The 21,576-nt window shown below is 39.1% G+C and overlaps 2 protein-coding genes across 7 annotated transcripts in view; one reads left to right on the forward strand and one right to left on the reverse strand.

Moving 5' to 3' along the window:
- The window catches only part of FIRRM (FIGNL1 interacting regulator of recombination and mitosis), a 69,124-nt gene extending 52,755 nt beyond the window's left edge, over positions 1-16,369 (reverse strand). Inside the window, exons 1-7 of one of the 2 annotated variants that reach the window (XM_072998263.2) lie at positions 16,116-16,326; positions 14,549-14,588; positions 13,312-13,400; positions 9,335-9,439; positions 8,272-8,412; positions 5,675-5,834; positions 2,292-2,376 (exon numbers count right to left, since the gene is read on the reverse strand). In XM_072998263.2, coding sequence (XP_072854364.2) covers positions 2,292-2,376; positions 5,675-5,834; positions 8,272-8,412; positions 9,335-9,439; positions 13,312-13,400; positions 14,549-14,588; positions 16,116-16,286 — 791 coding nt within the window. In that variant the 5' untranslated portion in view covers positions 16,287-16,326. Of the gene's footprint in view, positions 1-2,291; positions 2,377-5,674; positions 5,835-8,271; positions 8,413-9,334; positions 9,440-13,311; positions 13,401-14,548; positions 14,589-16,115 lie in introns of both variants that reach the window. The other variant, XM_078392440.1, reaches the window with a different exon arrangement.
- On the forward strand, positions 16,299-19,461 carry METTL18 (methyltransferase 18, RPL3 N3(tau)-histidine). Of its 5 annotated transcripts, none has more exons than XM_020814805.3 (3): positions 16,331-16,478; positions 16,617-16,829; positions 17,895-19,461. In XM_020814805.3, the coding sequence occupies exon 3, from the start codon at positions 18,049-18,051 to the stop codon at positions 19,135-19,137; it is 1,089 nt and encodes a 362-aa protein (XP_020670464.3). In that variant the 5' UTR covers positions 16,331-16,478; positions 16,617-16,829; positions 17,895-18,048; the 3' UTR covers positions 19,138-19,461. The 5 variants fall into 5 exon arrangements, 4 of the variants coding, with proteins under 4 accessions (XP_020670467.3, XP_020670464.3, XP_072854365.2 ...); XM_072998264.2 differs by having other exon boundaries at positions 16,370-16,478; positions 17,898-19,461; XR_013544648.1 differs by having other exon boundaries at positions 16,466-16,526.
- Positions 19,462-21,576: the final 2,115 nt, after the last annotated feature.

A 21,576-nucleotide genomic window follows, 5' to 3' on the forward strand; every position in this document is an offset into this window, starting at 1 on the left:
TCATTAGGGTTTAAAAATGGCCACCGGGTGCTTAAAATGGCTCCCCGCTGTGCTTAGGGACAGATTCCTCGCTATACAGGCACCAAAAATGGCCGCCGTATGGAGGATCTTTGCTAGACTGTGAGTTTTTACCCCATTGGGCGGGTTTCAATGCACTTCAATGGGGTTTTTAATTTTGCTTTACGATGTTTTCACTTAACAGTGATTTTCCTGTTAAGCGAGGCACCACTGTACCAAAAGTTATGTGTCTATGAGAAAAGAAAACTAGAAGAGATGGAGAGTCCAAAAGAAAGACATGGCTAGCTGGTGTCCTATAGGCATGATTCAGTAATACACTACAGCTGTCCATTTCAGATCCATCTTGTTTTGGTATCCTATGCATGCCCGATTTCACCATGGAGTCAAGAATTTTACAAGCTTGCCCACAGAAACTTTTCAGTGGTTGTGATATGAAAAAGGATGAGACAGTTCTATAGGGATTAAGAGAGAGAACAGAGAACTTCCATTTCCCAATTGATTAGCCCAGGGCCATCCCATCTCCAGATTAAAAAAGATATGCTATGATTAAATGGTGAATTACCATGGGAGATCGGGAGCATCTGAATGACCAAACATTAAATCAGCTGCATAAGCCACAACGCTGGCTTGATAGCTCAGTGGTTTAGGTACCTGGCTGCAAAGCCAGAGGTTGAGAGCTCGATTTCCAACTGTGCCTTCTGGGAAAAGAACCAGCCTGTGTAGCCTTGGCAAAGCTACACAGACTAAGGGTACCCCAAGAAGAAGGGAATGGTAAACCACTTCTGACTTATCATTTCTACCTTGAAAAGCCTGAAAAAGGGTTGCCATAGGTCAGAATTTACTAGGAAGCATGCAATTATTATTATCAATCAACAATTGTTGTTGTTGTTGTTGTTTAGTCGTTAAGTCATGTCGGACTCTTTGTGACCCCATGGACCAGAACACACCAGGCCCTCCTGTCTCCCACTGCCCCCCGGAGATTGGTCAGATTCATGTTCGTAGCTTCGGTGACACTCTCCGACCATCTTGTCCTCTGCTGTCCCCTTCTCCTTTTGCCTTCACACTTTCCTAACATCAGGATCTTTTCCAGGGAGTCTTCTCTTCTCATGAGATGGCCAAAGTATTGGAGCCTCAGCTTCAGCATCTGTCCTTCCAGTGAGCACTCAGCGTTGATTTCCTTCACAATGGATAGGTTTGTTCTCTTTGCAGTCCAGGGACTCTCAAGAGTCTCCTCAAGCACCACAATTCAAAAGCATCAATTCTTCAGCAGTCAGCCTTCTTTATGGTTCAGCTCTCCCTTCCATACATTGCTACTGGAAAAACCATAGCTGTGACTATGTGGACCTTTGTTGACAAGGTGATGTCTCTGCTTTTGAAGATGCTGTCTAGGTTTGTCATTGCTTTCCTCCCCAGAAGCTGTCTTTTAATTTCATGGCTGCTGGCACCATCTGCAGTGATCATGGAAAGTAAAATCTGTCACTGCCTCCATATCTTCCCCTTCTATTTGCCAGGAGGTGATGGGACCAGTAGCCATGATCTTAGTTTTTTTCATGTTGAGCTTCAGACCATTTTTGGCGCTCTCCTCTTTCATCCTCTTTAAGAGGTTTTAATTCCTCCTCACTTTCTGCCATCAGAGTGGTATCATCTGCATATCGGAGGTTGTTGATATTTCTTCCGGGAATCTTGGTCTTTGTTTGACCAGATAGGCGGGATATAAATAAAATAAATAATAATAATAATAATTAATTCCCGTTTGGGATTCCTCCAGTCCTGCCTTTCGCATGATGTATTCAATATACGGCCTTGTTGTACTCCTTTCCCAATTTTGAACCAATCAGTTGTTCCTTATCCAGTTCTAACTGTTGCTTCCTGTCCCACATATAGATTTCTCAGAAGATAGGTAAGGTGGTCAGGCACTCTCATTTCTTTAAGAACTTGCCATAGTTTAATGTGATCCACACATTTAAAGGCTTTTGCATAGTCAATGAAGCAGAAGTAGAAATGACCAAATGTATAAATTAGTCACGTAATCCATCATGTAAAATAATTAGTTTTAGTCAGTTTAATCTACAGAACTATATTGCTTTAAATGCAAGAATTTTAACAGTGGATCATACTGTCTGAATTTTAACAGTGGATCATACTGTTCATAAACATGAGCTATTCACAAATCATTCACAAAATAGTTCATAAGCTATTATATAGGTACCCAATATAAACTGTGTAAAATTCCATGTTATATAAGAGATAACATTAATGACATTAAAACTTACTTGATGATGAATTTCCATGTATTTGCATGAAAGGCACGGTCTATACTAGAAATAATAGAGCAGATCTCCAGCACACTGTGAATCACTGCAATGGAATTAAATACAACAATGAACCATGAATTAAATTCAGTCTCTGAAGACAATGGCTGAAATCCTCTAATATGACTCAATGTGCACCATACAAGGTCAACAGAGATTTAACTTGCAGCAATTTCCTTCAAAACCTTATGTCATTTACATAACTGCACATTTCAACCACAATACTTACCAGGGTGAACTAAAATAAATGATTTTTAAAAATTTTAAAAGAGATTTTTAAAATTTAAATCAGATTTATTTTAACAAAATGCTTTTGGTGCAAAAATCTATCTAGATAGTCTTCTGTTTAAGATACAGTATAGTTCAAAGGTTAATCAGCATGAAATAGAGCTTAGTCATGTAGCATGAGACTATATATTGATACAATATTTACATTTTTGGTAAACAAATTCAATTAACCCAAGTTATCCAAGCTGAGATAGCATGTACTTTTTCAGAGTAAAAATGGTATAAAATAAATAAAAGTTCAGGAAAAGGCCTTAATCCTATTGTTGTTCTGCCAATGTATGAACAGACAATAAACACATTACAGTAGGAAGGCAGTACAGTATACGCAGTACAGTATACGCAAATGTGTATATAGTGAACGCTATACACTGCATGGTCTCTGGAACCCTCTAGTGCAGAGGTGTCAAATTCAATTTCAACTTGGGCCACATCAGCCAGTTGTATCTGTAAGAGTGTATAAATGTATCTACTCTTTATCATATTATATAGTGAGGACTACATTTCCGAAGGTGCTGTACGCTGCCCAAGCAGCTGCGCTTTCTGATTCTTTGCACTTGGAATGCTGGATTAGAAGTCCCATTGGGTGGATTCCCAGCATTCCTTGTGGAGCATTATGGGTGATCGAGTAAGCGCCTGCATATTGTATACACTGGGGTCTTGACTTGAGAACTTAATCCGTATTGGAAGGCGGTTCTCAAGTCAAAAAGTCTGTAGGTCAAGTCTCCATTGACCTACAGTGCATTGAAAACCGATTAATCCCGTAACAGGCCGTTTTTGTTCCATTTTGGGTTTTTTGTGGTCTGTAAGTCAATTCTCAGGCTGCAAGTCAAACCTAAATTTTGCGGCCAGAGAAGTCTGTAACTCAAAAAGTCTGTAAGTCAAGCCGTCTGTAAGTCAAGGGTCCACTGTACTGCACAGTAGCAGAAAACACTGTGAGGGCCACATGAAACAGCCCGGTGGGCCAGATTTGGCCCGCGGGACTTGAGTTTGACACATGTGCTGTAGTGGCCAGTTCTGGTAAATACACCCTGGAAATACATATAAATACAGTGGTGCCTCGACTTACGAACTTAATCCGTCCCAGAAGATGTTCACATGTCGAAATGTTCTTAAGTCGAATCAGCATTTCCCACTGAAATGCACTGAAACCTGATTAATCCATTCCGGCTGTTTTTAGTTTATATGTAGAGGTGCCGGTTGTAAGTCAAAGCATTAGTTCCCACAGGAACTAATGCAAAACCAGTTAAACCACCTTCTACCACTAGGGGGAGATATTTTTTTAACCTAAGATGACTGAGGTTTTAAAAAAGGTCAGGAAAGGAGGGAGGGGGGAAACAATGAGGAAAAGAGGAAAGAAAGAAGGTCATCATTGGGGCACACAGACCCCTCAAACAAAGATTTGTGCTTTTAAGCACAAAAAGAGAGAAGACACAGAGAGAAGACAATGGGGGGAGTTTGGAGTCTAAAACACATTTTAAACCCAAACATGCTAAACCCACACATTTTAAACCCTAACATTTTACACCAACACATTTTAAACCAAACCCAGCAACCAAACTCCATTTTAGAGCACACCAGCCAGCACAGACCCTTGCAGAAAGGGTCTCCAAGACCCATTGGAGCACAGAAACATAACCTAGCCCAAATTCAAAAATAAAAAAAAAAAAACCCAGAAAAAATACAGTACGTACAGTACAGTACCAGGCAGTCTGACATCTCTCTCAATATCCACACTCTATAACCACTGGGGCGAGCAAGGTAGCAGATAAGCAGCCTCTTCGCTGGCCAACGGTTAACTGAAAGGTCAAATTTCACGTTTTCCCCGCCTTCCCCACTTTTTTTCTGTTTGTAAGTCAAAGCTCCGCTCGCAAGTCAAAGCAAAATTTTGCACCCGGAGCTGTTCGTAAGTAGGGCCGTTCATAAGTCAAGGCACAACTCTACATATTTCAGGGGTATTTCACATTTTCAGGCAGCAAATAAGTGACTCAGCAGATTCTGATTCTGTGGATAAGGGAGCTCCTGCTGTACCTTAAATACTAGATTTGAAGATTGTTTGGAAGACAGTTTGCTTTTTAAAAAGTTATTTTGTTTAACTATTTAATAAACATTGATGTTTAAGCAAATGCAATAATTTGCATGCTACATAATGTTCTTGTTTTAGTTAAATAAAACAGTTTAAGTAGTTCTCAAGGGACGCCAACCTAGCAGTTCGAAAGCATGTAAATGCGAGTAGATAAATAGGTACCATCTTGGTAGGAAGGTAAACAGGTTCCGAATCTAAGTCGCGCTGGCCACGTGACAACGGAAACTGTCTTCGGACAAACGCTGGCTCTACGGCTTGGAAACGGGGATGAGCACCGCCCCCTAGAATCAAACACGACTGACTAAAATGTCAAGGGGAATCTTTACCTTTACCTAAGTAGTTCTCCAAATATGAGTGATTAACCTATTAAACTAACATCACTTCTGATATAACCTTTAATAATCTGACACTATTATTCTAAATAGTAAATCTTCATCTAGTTGCAAATATTAAAAATTATAGCTACCAGCAAGAATGAGTCTTTACATTTAAAAAACATTTTTAAAGCGAGTCTTACTGACTAGTAATTTAAATCAGGATTTAAATCAACTTGATGTAAATCCAAGCCACTCTGGTACTCGACATATTCAACAAACTGATTATCAGTTTTCTATAGCATCTTAAAAAACCTGGTAGTTTTTAAGGGACTACCAGACTCTCCGTTAATATTTTTGCTTCAACAGATTACCATGTCTAACCCACTCTATAGTGTTTTCCTTAATTTAACAATAGTATAACTAATGGATATATGGGGGGGGGGGAACACTTTCCATTACTTGCATTTCTGGTCCCGAATTTGAGAAGGGATCATCTTATAAAGCCTATTATTTAGCAAAGCTTGTTTGAATTGAGGGAAACATTAACATCCAGAAAAGGGAATTTGATGTATGGTGGAAATTGTCAAGTTTTAGACATTGATAACTACCATCAGTAAAGAATTAACTGTTTTGAAATCCATACTTTGTATACATACCGGATACCATAACTGCTGTACTGTCTTCAGGACAGGAATTCACAGATACTATTTCAAGCAGCTCCATAAGTTGCTTTTGCAAAGAATAAGCCTCCTTAAACAGAGACTGGAGTAAATCAGAAAACAAGTGGAGAAACTCATTGTACAATGACTCACTGTTCTGTAGCAAAACAGAAAATCAGAAATAAAATAAATATATTACACAATTAATAGAAGGTGTTAAGTTGAAGAGCTTTCAGTTAATTCACAATCCAAGTTATTCTTCTGTTTGGAATATCCGTAAGCTGCTAAAGCACAAAAAACTAATATAGATCAAAAGGGACATGGGCCAGAAGAATTTTCATAATGGCATTAGTACAGCAGCACCAGTTATTACAGTAAACAGTACTCAAGCTTCCTGAATAATGATTTTCATAATAAAAGTAAGCAAATTCGTTTGGACAAATCTTACCATAAAATTACATACTATAGTAACATTGTGCCACCCTGAAATTTATATTATCCTGAAGTTTCATGATAATTACACTTCTGGGAATGCAGAGAAGGGAATAGTGTTGGGCAGTGCTAAGATGTACAGTGGTGCCTTGCTTAGTGATGTTAATCCATGCAGAAAAAAATCGCTGCTAAGCGATAACATCGCTAAGCGAAAATAAAAAGCCCATAGAAACGCATTAAAACACGATTAATGCGTTCCTATGGGCTAAAAACTCAGCTTTAAGCGAAGATCCTCCATAGGGGCAGCCATTTTCGGTGCCTCTTAAGCGAGGAAACACAGTGGGCGGCCATTTTGTTTACCCAGCGGCCATTTTGAAACCGCCGATCATCTGACCGAAAATGAAGGCTTTGCGATGATCGCTTCCCTGCGATCATCTCAAAGCAAAATTTCCCCATAGGACCATCGCAAAGCGATCACTTTTGCGATGGCAAAAAGTCCATCGCAAAGCAATTTCATCACTATACGGAGCGATTGCTATGCGAAGCACATTTTGACAAAGAATAATATTTGACAATATAAAATTCAGAACCAGTTTGTAATGCAGTAGGCCCACTGAATCAATGGGGGTTTGGTGAATTAAATCATCTGTAAATTCTCGTTTGTCTTTTCCCGATTCTTATTCCTATCTCTCTAAAAATTCTGCTGTCCCTTGTACCATCTGAGATCATTTTATGCACTTGAACTATCTCCAATAGATCTTCCAGGCTATTTTTAATTAAATCTACTGGTTCTCTCCCTTTATCTTCCCTTAGAATACCTAAGGCTCTCCTCGGCGCAGGGTTACAATTAGATCTCCTAAATTTTCTCCTCTGATTTACTCCAGCCCCTCCTTTGGTTGGCATACATCATCCACTGCCCTCTCGTTTCCTTGTTTATTATTCCCTGTCTCCTGTTGACTATAGTCTTTTTTAACTGCTCCTTGAATAATTTCACCTCTTCATTGTTGGATCTCTCTATTTCTAAAATTGCCTGAAGAGTAGATTTTGTTTCATTTCAAAAATTTTCCTTGTTGTAGCATTATGTCCTGGATATCAAATAATTGTATTCCAAGTCAAAGTTGTCCAGTTGCTTAATCAGTCCAATTCCATCAAATCTTGCTTCCATAGGTCCACTTCAATAGATTGATCATCTTTAGGGTGAAACTTTAATCCAGTCTCAGACATAGTTTTCCCCACCTAAAAGGCTCAAGGACACTTGCTCACGAAATAGTTCATGTGTTTGTATTCATGGTCTGATGTCTTTTGTAATCCAGCCCCAGAAGTGATCCAGGATACATCCAAATGTTTTTATTGGTCCACATAGGTCCACATTAGCCAGATATATATTCCAAGATGAATAGTCTTTGTTAGACTTTCCTGGATTAACTTGCCAATGCTTCAGTAATTTCTCAGGGGGGAAAAAAGAGAGTCAAAACAGATTCCCAGCTTAGAGCTGCCATAGAGTGTTTAAGGTCATTGTTCTGGGCTTTTCACCAACGCTTAGGTAGCCATAACATAACAAGTTTAACTCCCAGAGTTGTTTAGTTAATAATGATTTTAAGAGAAGAATTTTTAAAGTTTCTAACGCCAAAGTAATACCAAACTTCCTTCCTTGAAGTATAATTTTTGTACCTTTTTTAGTTGGTCTATAAATATATACTTTACTACTTTGGGCCCATCATGAAAAGGCAGGATTCTCTCGGAAAGACATTAATGGAAAGGTGGAAAGCAGCAGGAAAAAGAGGAAGACCAAATGCAAGATGGACTGATTCCCTAAAAACAGCCACAAGCCTGTGTTTACAAGAGCTGAGCAGGGCAGCTGAGGACAGGACATTTTGGAGATTGCTCACTCGTAAGGTCACCATCAGTCAGAGGTGATTTGACAGCGAATAATAACAACTATAAATGTGCAATCTCAGATGTACTGCAGTCTGAAATTTGTTTGGGTCCACTATAACCACTACTGCTTTTACAGTGGGTCCTTCATGAGAAAGGGAACATATAAATATTTTAAATAAATAAATAGTTCTAGCACCTCTACAGCTTTAAAAAAATAAATACCTAAAACACTTGCTTATATGATAATGAATACTGAAGACTATTTAGTGATGAAGCTCACCAACCTTGCAGTGTGTAAAAGCATTCTTGATTATATGAAGAACAGAGATGGGAAGACTGTGAACATATTCTAATGGCAAGATTTCCTGCAAAGTACAGATATGTCGCACACACCCAGTCAATGCTTCTAACACATGTACCAAAGTCTGAAAGAGAAAGCAGCAATGGCAGTAACTGAAACAATATTTCAATTCAAATCTGAAAACATTTCAATTTGCTAAACTATTTTCCCATTTTCAGAAAAATACATAAGATGAATATGCAGGCCTATTTTTATAGTCCTTTCAGCCCACAGAAGCTTATATTTTAAATCAAATGTTAGATGTGCTGCAGGATTTTCATACAAAAGCCACTACCTGCTTTCGGTCATACACTGAATGGAGCTCAAATTGGCTTCCTGTCTGCCACAGCAATCACAGCTTTTCAAATTGTGGCAGGAAGTGTGGAAAACTGACTTGGCCTTAGTTCAGCAAATGGTAATCACCTTTCAAAACATGTGATTTGAACCGTGGCAGTATAACTTATGTATTACAAATGGCTTCTTTCTCTCCAGAACCATCTGCATTTGACCAATAGCACAGTAAAAGCAGTTGTAGTTTCCTACCAAAGTCTTTTTTAATGAGACCCAAAACGTTATCTTCTACCACATTTAATAATAACTAAACACTTCAGAAACAAAGATAAGATACACAATCACTGATGGTGTCTGTACAGATAAGAGAGCACTGCGGAAAGTTAAATTTGTATTAACGGTATGTGTTTTGTTGTTGTTGTTTGCATAGCAAACATATTATATTAATCCAATATCACTCTATGCTAGGTATCTAAAGAAAAAATTTCCATTTGCTTTAATAAAAGTAATACTTTGTTTCAAAGATTATATGTATTTGCCTAGAACGCTTTTAAAGAAAAACAAACACTTCTTGTACAACAGAACCAAACCAACAAATGCTCAAATATCTTCAACAGATTTACATTTTATTTGCTGGTATAACTCTTCCCCAAATGCCAACCATGTGATAGACAATACAATAGTCTTTTGGTTAGAAATAACATTACTAAGTTTACCTGCAAATGGCTTCTCAATGTCCCATGCAACTCTACATTCTGTTTTGTTAATCTTGTAGCCTGGTTGGATATTTCAGATGTCAAAAAGTCAAAGAATTGTTCTGTCTGTTAGAACAAAGCAAATTATCATTAAAACAATAGTGGCAGAGAAAGTGGAACAATTTATTTTAGTTATTTAAAATATTTTACCCCACCTTTCTCTCTAAAAAGGACCCAATGTGGCTTACATAATTAAAGGCAATATTTAAAAGCTAAAAATGGTACATATGGAAATACTTTAAAAGAATTAAACAAATATTATATTAAAACAGTAAATAAAATCAATAGTAAAAATACATTTAAAAGCAATAAGGCGCAACAATCTATTTAAAAATCCCTTGTGGAAGGACAGCAAAGATGGGCTGGGCTGGCCTCCCATAGGAGGGAGCTCCAGAGTCTGGGACCAGCGACAGAGAAGGCCTTCTTCCATGTCCCCACAAAATGTGCCTGTGAAGGTGGTGGGACTGAAAGACAATGGCCTCTCCTGAAGATCTTAATACCCTAGCAGGCTTATAAAGGGAGACATGGTCCTTGAAATATTATGACCTCAAGCTGTTTTAGGGCTTTATAGGTTAGAACCAGCACTTTGAATTGTGCCCGGAAACAGGCACCTGATGGAGCTGCCAAAACAAGCAGGTTATGTGATTCCTGTGACCAGCCCCAGTCAGCAATCTGGTCACTACATTTTTTAAGAATTTTAGAAATTATGTACAACTAGAGCCGAGGGTATCATCCTATTGTGGGACGTTGACTGCTAACATTGATGGATTTTAAGAAGCATAAGATAAATTTATGAACAATAAAAGTTATTAACTGCAAAAGCTGGACGCACAAGCTCCACATTTAAAGATGATTAGATTATAATGAAAAGATATATTTCTAGTACAACGCAGATATGTGTGTGTGAGAGAGAATTTATATGGGAAGAACTGGAATGTGATATTTCCATAAAAAAGCGTTCTGACCAATCAGGATCTGTCTGGCATTAGCCAATAGATGTTAAGAGGATTAACAGCCAGACAGACAGATACAAAGCAAGTGGCAGTTAGCAGTCAGTCAGATAGTTGATGGATAACAGCAGACAGGGTCAAATACTGTATGTGAAAGTGTTTGGATGTGATATGAGATAGGGCTGATAGGTTGTCTTTTAGAGTAACTATGTCTGTCAAGCAACATTCCCTCTAATTTTCAGGCCTGCCAGGCAGGGCTCTGCCCCTCACATGTGTGACACTGCAACTACCCACCTACCCCTGCAGGGTTCTGTGGCGACCGGGAACCAAAGGGGCTGAAAAGGATCACTGTAAGGAAGATAAGTCCTGCATGGAAGGAGCAGAATTCTGTGCGAAGGCACACAGCTTAGAGGGAACTTTGCTGTCAAGTTTAAGGATGATATACTAACATAACTAAGTGAAGTACAAGTTTCTGCATACAGTGGTGCCTTGCTTAACAACTTTATCCGTGCAGGAAAAAAGTCGCTAAGTGATTTCATCGCTAAGCGATTTTTAAAAGCCCATAGAAATGCATTAAAACGCATTTAATGCGTTCCTATGGGCTTAAAACTCACCTTATGCGAAAATCCTCCATGGGGCGGCCATTTTGCAACCGCCAATCAGCTGTGTGAAAATGGGGCTCTCTCTCCACCCCTCGCAGCACAGCTGATTGGCAGGGCCTTTGGGATGATCGCGGGGAAGCGCTCCCCCGCAATCATCCCAAAGGCCCCATTTTTGCACAGCTGATCGGTGGGGCCTTTGGGATGATCGTGGGGAAGCGCTTCCCCGTGATCATTGCAAAGCGAATTTTCCCCATAGGGGCCATCGCAAAGTGATCGCTCTTGCGATGGCAAAAAGTCCATCCCAAAGCGATTTCATCGTAAAACGGAATGATCGCTATGCGAGGCACCACTGTAACTAGTACCAAATGCCAAAGCATCCTATTCTACATGTGTTTTAAATAGTAAACGTTCTTCAATGTTTTTAATAAAGACCAAATGATCATTTTATGTACACACACACACTGCTGACACACACACAAAGGGAGAATACCAATTTTTACTCTTTGTGTGGCTCTTTTATCATAATGCTTGAAACTGCTGTGCACAAGTTCTATCAATTACATTTTATATTACTTTTAAAAGCCAAACCAATGTTATTAACATCCTCTTTAGAACTTCCAAAAGCATCTATCTCACCAGTGTTGAAGGTAGCACAATCAAAAGATGTACCTTTGTAGATTTATTCAAGATACATTTGTGTGCATGAGTGCTTCCAGTTTTCCATGCACTGCAGTAGTACAGTATTGTAGTAAGTACAGTGGTGTCTCGCTTAGCGATTGCTTCATTTAACACTGAAATCGCTTAGCGATGACTTTTTCGGAGTGTTTTCACGCGTCGTTTAACAATGGTCCCTATGGCGATTTTCGCTTAGCGATGGTTGGGACCATGCTTCGCACAGCGATTAAATTTTGGGTCCCATGTTTCACTTAACAATGGTTTAAACAGCCTCATGTTTGCTGTTTTTTAAATGTTTTTCTGTTATTTATAAAGTTAACGTTTACTGTTTAAAATGTTTGAAATCATAAAGTGCACTTAATAAACCCTTTGTTAACCAAATTTGACTTTGTTCTGACTCTTTTTTAATTTGTTGTTGTATCCCCCCCCATTGAGATGCACTGAATAGGTTTCAATGCATTTCAGTTGGGGAACTGCGTTTCGCTTAGCGATGTTTCCCATGGTGATTTTCGTTTAAGGACAGCAATTCGTTCCTATTGGAACGGATTATCCGGTTTTCAATGCATTTCAATGGGAAACCGCATTTTGCTTAGCGATGAAATCGCTTAGCAGCGATTTTTTTGGAACCATCGTTAAGCGAGGCACCACTGTACTGTTGAACTTTACAAGCAGTGGGGGAGAGGGAACAATTGGCTACAGTAGGAAGGTCCCCAGTGTGTATGCAGGGCATTCCACAGAAGCTAGAACGGTTTGATAGCTCAGTGGCTTAGGCACATGGCTGCAGAGCCAGAGGTTTGAATTTCAATTCCTTCCCTGTGCCTTCTTGACAGGGGCTAGACTCAATGACTCCCTTCCAGCTTTGTAGTTATAATATAACAAAACATAACATAACATAACATAATATAATATAATATGGATCTTAGCAATGTTGACCAATAAGCCATTTACCTGATCCCATATACAATTCTTACACTGTTCGCAGTACAGACCAGAGAGGACAGAAATCAATGATTTTTTTAAAAAATCAAATTGATTTAAACCACAATTTAAATTAAAAAACTGATTTTTAAAAATTTAAATATTCAAATCCTTTTTTTATTATTGAAATCAAATCCACCCTGGTACAGACACTTTCCCTTTCACTACAGAAACAGGTTTACATGTAACTAGAAGTGTTTCATAAAAATAATTCCTTTGTTTCAAGGTTTAAATCATGTGGGCAAGGTCTCTTTAAGTAAAATAAACCCACTTTATAAAACAGAACCAAACCAACATGTTTTGGACCCTTCAGTGCAAATTAGAAAGTGAAATGATATCTGGATCTAAGAATGTTATACATACTTCTTGTTTTATACCAATGGATAACAAACTATCCATATGCAAAAGTCCAACTTCTTTTTATAGATTAGGTAATAACATATAGGATAGAGGGTGTTTTGCAGTAAAATGCATTAAGCAGCACACTTTATTCACTAGTTCTACTGCCCAAGTAAGCTCTACATTGACTGCAGGTCTAATCAGGCTCTGATTACAAGTGCCAAAATCAATAAACAGCAGAGTCAATGTATAAAAACAAGTAGAAAAACCAATCAATAAAACATATATAAAAGAAGGAAATGATACACTTCTGTTGTAATTAATCGTGCAAATTATAAAAGCCAAGAATTCTTAATACGGACTGTATTTCTCAATTCATAATAGAGGGTCATACCTTTGGTAATATTTTAGAGGAAAATGTTTGCTCTAATTCGGAAAGACTAATGTGAGGTAAAAATCTCTCTGTCAAGATCCTTAAAATACCTGCAAATGAAAGAGTTTAGAAATGCCATTATTTTAATAAATCAAATATTCTTATACTAGTGAATATTCATGGGCAAAAGTCTTCATCTAAGTTACATCTTCAGAAGGGTAATGATGTCACAAACACTGGAAAAGTTTAGGGAATTAAAGTCAAGTTCTCTCTTTCCCAAGCCCTGTATGATTCATGACTAATCCATTTCATCATGTGTGATGAAATGTGTGCCCCCCAACCTCTAGAGAGTGACCATCCCTCTCCAAAAGGGTCACTGATAAGTCTGTTTTGTCTGAAAAGATAGCTGGTAATATTTAACAAGCTAGAACCAAATGTTTCTACAGTTCCCATATATAGAGAAACTGGGATTAAGTCCCAGAGCCAGCAAACCAAATCCTACAAAGAAAGGTTAGAGGAGTTGGACATAATCTTTTTTATTGCATGTTTATTGATTTTACTGTATTTAAATTTGTAATGCCACCCAGGGTAGAACTTTGGTCTAGATGCGCGGGGTATAAATCTATTAAAATAAATAAATAATCGTCTTGGAAAAGTGATTAAAAGGGGATACAGTAGTCATAATGATAATAGAATGATAATAATAGAAACTGGTCATAATTCCGTGCAGTTGTAAAACAGATAGGTCGTTAAATGAGGGGTGTCTGTATGTACAAGTGTGAAAACTGGACGGTAAAGAAAGCTCACATAAATATATATATATGTGAACCATATTTCATCTCTCTTTCTCTCTGAAATATGGTTCTGGAGGAGAGCTTTGCAGATAATGCTGGACTGCCAGAAAAAATGCACAAGTGAGTCCTAGAGCCTGAATAAAACGGACAAAAATGAAGATGTATTATTTTGAGCATATCGTGAGAAGGCAAGATTCCCTGGAAAAGATGATAATGCTGGGAAAATTTGAAGGCTGCAAGAAAAGGTAGGGAGAGATGAACACTGAAGCTGTTTATTAAGTTCAAAGTTCATTGTAGAACAAAGTTTTACAATCATCCATTCCTTAAACACATGCAATTATGCAGCATAAATAAGAAAACAAGATAAACCACAAAGTAAAAAAATGTTTATACAATAACCGCAGACAAGCACTTTGAAGTGTGTACTCTATATCTAAAATGAAGTTAGAATATATTTTACTTACAAATATGCTGAGTCCAGTTGTCAGTTGCCTGAAATACAGAGTACAAATACTAAGGAAAGCAAACAAGATACATTTCTAGTTGAGAATGAAAACAATAAAACTTATTCCATTATGTCTTATGACATAGCTCAGATTCTGCAGTAATTTATTTACAGGGCAGATTAATTTCTACCTGCCAATGAGTCTATTTCTGTCAGTGGTTAGTAATTCCCATTTATTTATTTACTTTGTGCTTAACGAGCGCCCCATTTAACGACAAATCCGGATAGCGATTAGGTTTTTGCAATCGCAAAAGCGATCGCATAATGATGCTTTGAATGGTAAAAAATTGCTTTGCGATGATCGGTAAGCTATTTCGCTTACCGATTTTCGCATAGCGATTTTTTTCCAACAGCTGATTGGCGGTTCCAAAATGGCTGCCGGGGAAAATAATGGCAGCCCGCTCTTTTTTGGGATGGATTCCTAGCTTACCGGGCAGCGAAAATGGCTGCTGTATGGAGGATTTTCGCTTAAAGGTAAATTTTTCCCTCATTGGAATGCATCGAAGGGGTTTCAATGGGGTTTTTAAAATCACATAGCGATGTTTTCGGTTAGCGGCTATTTTTGCCACACCAATTAACATCGCTATGCGAGGCACCACTGTATATACTGCTGACAGTGCAAAACACTACTGTAGGCGGTTTACAGCAACATACTATAGTAGTGACCCAACAACCAACAGTATATGTCTGAAATAAAAAAAACAATAGAGACAAAGCCACAATGTTAGTGACACTGAGAGCACAGAATATCTCAGGAAAGGGTATTTTTGAATGCCTCTTTAAACAGAACAGTCTTTAGCATCCTTTTAAAGGCTGGGAGGGAAAGGGCCTGATATACTTCTTCCAGGAGTCCATTCCATAATGATGGGACCATGACCAAGAAGACATGAGTTTTGGTGATAGTCTTTTTTTGCCTCTCGGGGTAGGCATCCCGAGAAGTACAGCCTGAAAAGGTGATACAGGCTGATGTTCTGAGGGAGAAACACTCTGACATATACGGTAATAGAGTCCATAGTTCTAGTACTACAATTCCATAGATTTATGTATATATATTCACTGAAATCTGTCACTAAGGAAGCCTACATCTTATATTCAAGATACTGGTCCAAATGTTTTTGTCTAGTTGTGCTGGCATAACACAAATGGCTTCTGGAGGCAAACTACCTTCGGTTGAGAAATCAACATGGACAGTATCTGTTGCAAGCCCTGGCTATAACCCACTGAGCTATACCAGTTCACCTTTTACTGTAGGGAGTGATTTGTCCAGGACGTAAGAACGACACAGTCGACATTTTCGCTGAGAAGTGAACCTGCCTTGCTCCTCAACGTAACTTCACTTGGAGCAGAGAAAGGGGTCGCAGGATTAGATAAATCCTAAGGAGATGAGTTTGGGGGGAACGACGCGCCTCCCTTCCCACAGGAGTTCGTTCCCCCAGCCGTATCTCTCCTCCCCCTAACTTCTCGACCCCTCCGCCCCACCGCCCCGCGACACGCCGGAGAGTAACCGCAGTGAGGCAGAAGGATATGAGAAGACGAGGCAAGACGGTCGGGAGCTCTCGGCGGCAGAGCTCGGCATCCCAGCCCTCTATCTCCGCCAGTGACGAGAGCGCTTCCATGGCGGCGTCGGCGCCGCCGTCCGAATCTGCCGCCACCAGCGAGAGCCCGCCACTCGCCACTCGCCGTATCCCGTCAGCCATCGCGGCGGTCACAGCAACGGCGCAGACGCCCTGCAGGGGCTGGCGGAACTTGCCGAGAGTGGAGGCCGGGAGGGAGGGAAGCCGGGAACGAACGGACGGGCGGAAGGAAGGAAGCGGAGTGCGGCGAGTGGAGCCTCTTTCGGGTTTCCCTAGCCCTGCGGCTCTCTCTCTCTCTCTCTCTCTCTTCTTGAGGTAAAGTGAACTTGATGACCAAGGCGGGTTCGGATAAATGTTTGGACGGTATGGCTTCGAATTCCACATGGGGGTTGAATATTGTCGAAGAATAATGATGATAATAATAATAGAAACGTTTAACATTTCTCCTTGTAGAAAAGCAGCGTTCTAAATTTGAAAGGCTGTTGGTGGAAATATGAACTAGAGGGCGCTTGCCTGGCCCTCGGGAACCGCTCGTTTTCCGAAACGATGCCTTGCATCCTTCTCTGAACACGGCTTATCACACCACGTTCGTGAGAACTGAGCCAGAAACCCAGGAATCTGCTTTCCTGCCCGGCGCCTCTAGCTTAATTCTGCTTCTCTCACCAGGTTGGCTTTTCGAGGTTTCAGACTGGAGTGTTGGTTTTTTTTTAAATCCCTGCCTGGAGATGTCAGCGGTTGAACCCTGGACCTTTTGCTTGCAACGTTTGTTGTCTAATCTTTGTAACATAGCGCCCCGAAAACGTTGGCCTTTTCTGATTTCGGAAGCACAGTCGGGCCCAGGGAGCACCTGGCTAGGAGATCACCAGAGATCTCCCGCTAGAGCTGGGATCTTGCCTGAAGCCTCCGAGATTGACAGTGATGGGCTGTGTGTCATTTGCCTCAATATAAACCATAGAGACAACCCTAGCCGGCCAGGCATAAGAAAGGCACTGCCTTCTGTTTGGCTTCAAACTACAGTACCAGGGCCTCTGGTTATCCCTGGAATGCAGGGAGAGGAGCTTGGGACTTAATGGGTTAGGGTTTGCACTGGCTGGAACTTTGAAACTTCAGGTCAAATTGTGATAGTGTTGTCACATCATCTTTGGTATTGTAGCCTGCTTTTCTCTTTCTCCTCTCCCTCCCTCACACACACACACACACCTTCTTTCCCATCATTTGACAAATTGTGAACTCAGTTCTTTCTCATTTTAATAATGGACCAAAAAGGGGGTGGAAGGGGGAAACAGGAGCTTTCTACAGTAAGAAAGTAGGGTCACTTCATTTTTAGATGTGAATATGGAATTAATTGTTATAATTGTAATTGTATTTTTATGATTTTATACATGTTTATATTGATGTGTTTTTATCTATGTAAGCCGCCCCGAGTAGACATTGTCCAGAGGGGCGGGGTAAAAATCTGATTGAAATTGACTTGGGCAAAGCATTCTCCCTTCACAAAATGGATCATATCCATAATAAGTTCTCTAGTCATTGTGGACAGAACAGTATCATTTTTTCTAAGAAGTACAGAAAAGAACAGTGTGGAGATTTTTATGGACATTTAATTATCCTCAATTATCCACCCTTCACAGTTGCGAAAATGATATGGGAGTACAGTACTGTATAGTTATTGTGTCTTTACTAGTTATGTTGTCTGCAAGATGACTTGACTCTTTTCTTTTTCCTTTCAAGAAGATCTCTGTAGAGCCAGAAGAAGGCACAGTTATACAGACAAGGATCTCACAGCAAAACTGGACTTGCAAACTTCCTTTCAATATACAATACTAAATATTTATATTGCTGGTGTGTCTATAAGTTTATACTTTGAATTTTTCTTCAGAAGAAAATGGATTTCCAGTTCAACTTCTCTATAGATACTGTTCCAGAAAACAAAATAGATGCTACTGGAGATAGAAAAATGCAGGAGAAAACAGTAGATGCATCTACGGACAAAAAAGAAAATGCCACTGAAAGTAATGAAGGAATTTCCTCAGAGGAACATATAATTAACTGGGAATCTTTATCAAAAATCACTGCTAATGTGACAGCGTGCACTGCTTTGAGTGAAAATGGGACAAGTTTGCCAAAGAAACATTTCTGTCCTCAGTCTGTGAAGGAGCATAATATTCCTAAAGATGGCAGCAAAGTGTTAGAAAATAAGGTTGTGGTAACCCTACCATGCACTTCTGCTGGTATTTCTGTGGTGGAGACAACTTTCCCAGTTGATCTCACTGGAGGAGATGTAGTGTCTAAAAGTATTTCTTCTCACTCTGATCTAATCACAGGTGTCTATGAAGGTGGTCTGAAGATCTGGGAGTGTACCTATGATCTCATTGATTATTTAGTAGAAGCTGAAATTCCATTTGCACAGAAGTCTGTTTTGGATCTTGGCTGTGGGGCTGGATTGTTGGGAGTGCTTGCATTGAAAAGTCATGCTAAAGAAGTTCACTTTCAAGACTACAACAGCTCAGTGATTGAAGAAATAACTCTACCTAATGTATTGGTTAACTGTGCATATCAAGGTGATGATGTTGGAGGAATTGCTGATCCTTGCCTAAAACAATGCTCAGAAAGAGACTTTGATCAAGACTTGCTCTCTAAATGCAAATTCTTTTCTGGGGAATGGTCAGCATTTAGTAAACTCCTTTTAAGTAGCAAGAAGCCCTTAGCAAAATATGATCTCATCCTCACCTCTGAGACTATTTACAATCCCGATTACTATGAAGCTTTGCATGATACACTTTCTCATTTATTGGGAATAAATGGTTGTGTGTTTTTGGCAAGTAAAGCACATTATTTTGGGTGTGGTGGTGGGGTTCTCCTTTTTACAAAATTTATTGAAGAAAAAAATATTTTTAAGTGTAGAACTGTTAAAGTTATTGAAAAAGGACTAAATCGTTTCATTATTGAACTAGTCTTTAAGAATTCCTTTTAACATGTTTTCTGGCTGAATAGATTCCAAGACATGTTTCTGTTTTATTATGGCTTCTTTGGTAAATTCCAGGGTGGTTATTCTTGGTTCATAATTGTGTTTTTCTTACCTGGTTTCTTCTATATTTTCCTTATTCTTTTTGACAACATAGAATTCTTTCTAGAAACTCTCAGATTCTTCAAACACCTACCTTTTGATATAGTAATGTATTCCAAGTAAAGAATCTAAATGTTCTTTGCATGATTTGGAATTATCCGGTGCAGAATAGACACCATTCCTGTATAGTTTGCTTCCTTAATGTACATAAAACCTACCCTGTGAATCTCATTGGGCTTTTTTTTTCAGTTAGAGAACCTGGTCCAAGTAATATCACCTGAAATCCAGTAGTAAGTTGGAACTTCAATGAGTCAAATCCTCAGTAAATTCCAGTCATTTAGTGGGTGTACACTAAGTGTGATTTACTACTTTTTTGCCCTGAAAAACATGCCTCCAGGTGGGGGGGTCATCTTCTACGCTGGGTGCACTTCAGTTGGGATAGACATATCTGCCCATAGTGGCCTTCCGATGCTCGCCCGGTGCCCATAGTAGCCTCCCGATGCCTGCCCACCTCATTCTACATACCGTCCAGTATCGCGCGGTATCCAGTGTGGCGCGGTATCCAGTGTGGCGGTATCCAGTGTGGCAAGCATCAGCAGCAAGACGGGTGCCAGCCTTATCGACGTGACCGGCCCGTTCTGCTCGGCGGGAAGCAGCAGCACTCTGTTCCGCCCCTTGTCTACGCAGAGCTCACACATGCACACTTGCGCACTAGTGCCAGTCACAGGGAGATCTCATTTTACTCATTCAATACTTCATCTAGCAGCTTTTTTATCCTTAAACCAATCAAGTAAATCCTTGAAATTTGCTGGGAAATTTTCTATTTCAGTCACTAATTTTAATGGTGAAGTAAAGGGACATATGTATTGGTGAAGGCTTTCATGGCCGGGATCTAATGTTGTTGTGGGTTTTTCGGGCTCTTTGGCCGTGTCCTGAAGGCTGTTCTTCCTAATGTTTCGCCAGTCTCTGTGGCCAGCATCTTCAGAGGACAGCACTCTGTGGAACGTTAGGAAGAACAACTTTCAGAACACGGCCAAAGAGCCCGAAAAACCCACAACAACCAATAAGGGGACATAGCTTCTGTCGCGTCCACTCAGTGTGTTTTGTTTATTTTCCCTCTAAACACAAGTCCACCCTCTGGATGCGTTTCCTCACTTCACGCTGCCACCAGGTATTAGTCCCTCAATACCAAATAGATAGATCTTCGACACATGCTGCCAATACAACAGATTTATTGATAATATTGATGTTATGCCAATCACAGGAGAAAATCACGGATGTTTAGGAGTATTCATTAAATATCATTTGCTTTCACTTTGGTTTGCATGTTTATTCACTGTTACAATATTCTTTGACTATTTATTCTCTATACTTTGGAACTCTTTCCTACTCTTTCTAGCATTCCAACTTTCCAATCTCTGTCCTAACTTTCTCAGTTCCATCTCCTAACTAACTCTCTTCAATTCCCTATCTCAAAATCTCTTTTCTCCAACTCTCCTCCCTAACTGTCTATCTGTCCTTTTGGTTCCGTCCCTCCTGTCCTCTCATAGGCTCCTGCCCTTGAGCTCCTCATGATGGAGAGGCGTGACGTGGAGGTTCTGCCACAGCTTCTTTTTATATCTATTCCATACATTTAACATATTTCATTAAAAAGGGTTATTCAGCTGATACTGTATTTCTTTTTACTACATTGAATACATATTTTATAAACGTTCCCATTTATTTCTGAGGATTACGTATCCCACAAAATTAAGTTTGTTATATATAATACCTCAAATAAATCTTAGCTGATTCACTATATAATTATTTTTATATTAGGAATACCTAAACCTCCATTTTTTGAACCTTATACCATTATTTTTATTTATTCTAGATTTTTCAACCTTGATTACAAAATCCATTGATTAATCCCTGCCAATATTTTAAACCTTCTTCTAAGTGTATTGGGAGCATCCTGAATAAAAAGGTAATTTTTGGTAATATTTTCATTTTGAGCATAGCGATTCTCCCAAACCACAATAGTTTCAATATAGAACATTCCAATAATTTATTTTTAATATCACTCTTTAATTTATTAAAATTTTGCTATTTTAGTTTCTGAATATTTATACCTAAATATTTAATATAATTACAAATTTTAAAACTATATTTATTTACAAACATTTCTTGTTCATGTTTGTTATGATTAAACATTTGTTTTTTGCCAGTTAATAGTTAATCCTTTAATTTCCCTAAATTTTTCTAAATGATTTTTAATACTATCCATACTTTCTAGTGGGTTTTTAATAGTCAATAAAGAGTCATCAGCAAATAAATTAATCTTAATTTTGTCATGTTTTTTCCAAG

The sequence above is a fragment of the Pogona vitticeps genome, chromosome 4, assembly GCF_051106095.1.
Source record: "Pogona vitticeps strain Pit_001003342236 chromosome 4, PviZW2.1, whole genome shotgun sequence".
NCBI lineage: Eukaryota > Metazoa > Chordata > Lepidosauria > Squamata > Agamidae > Pogona > Pogona vitticeps.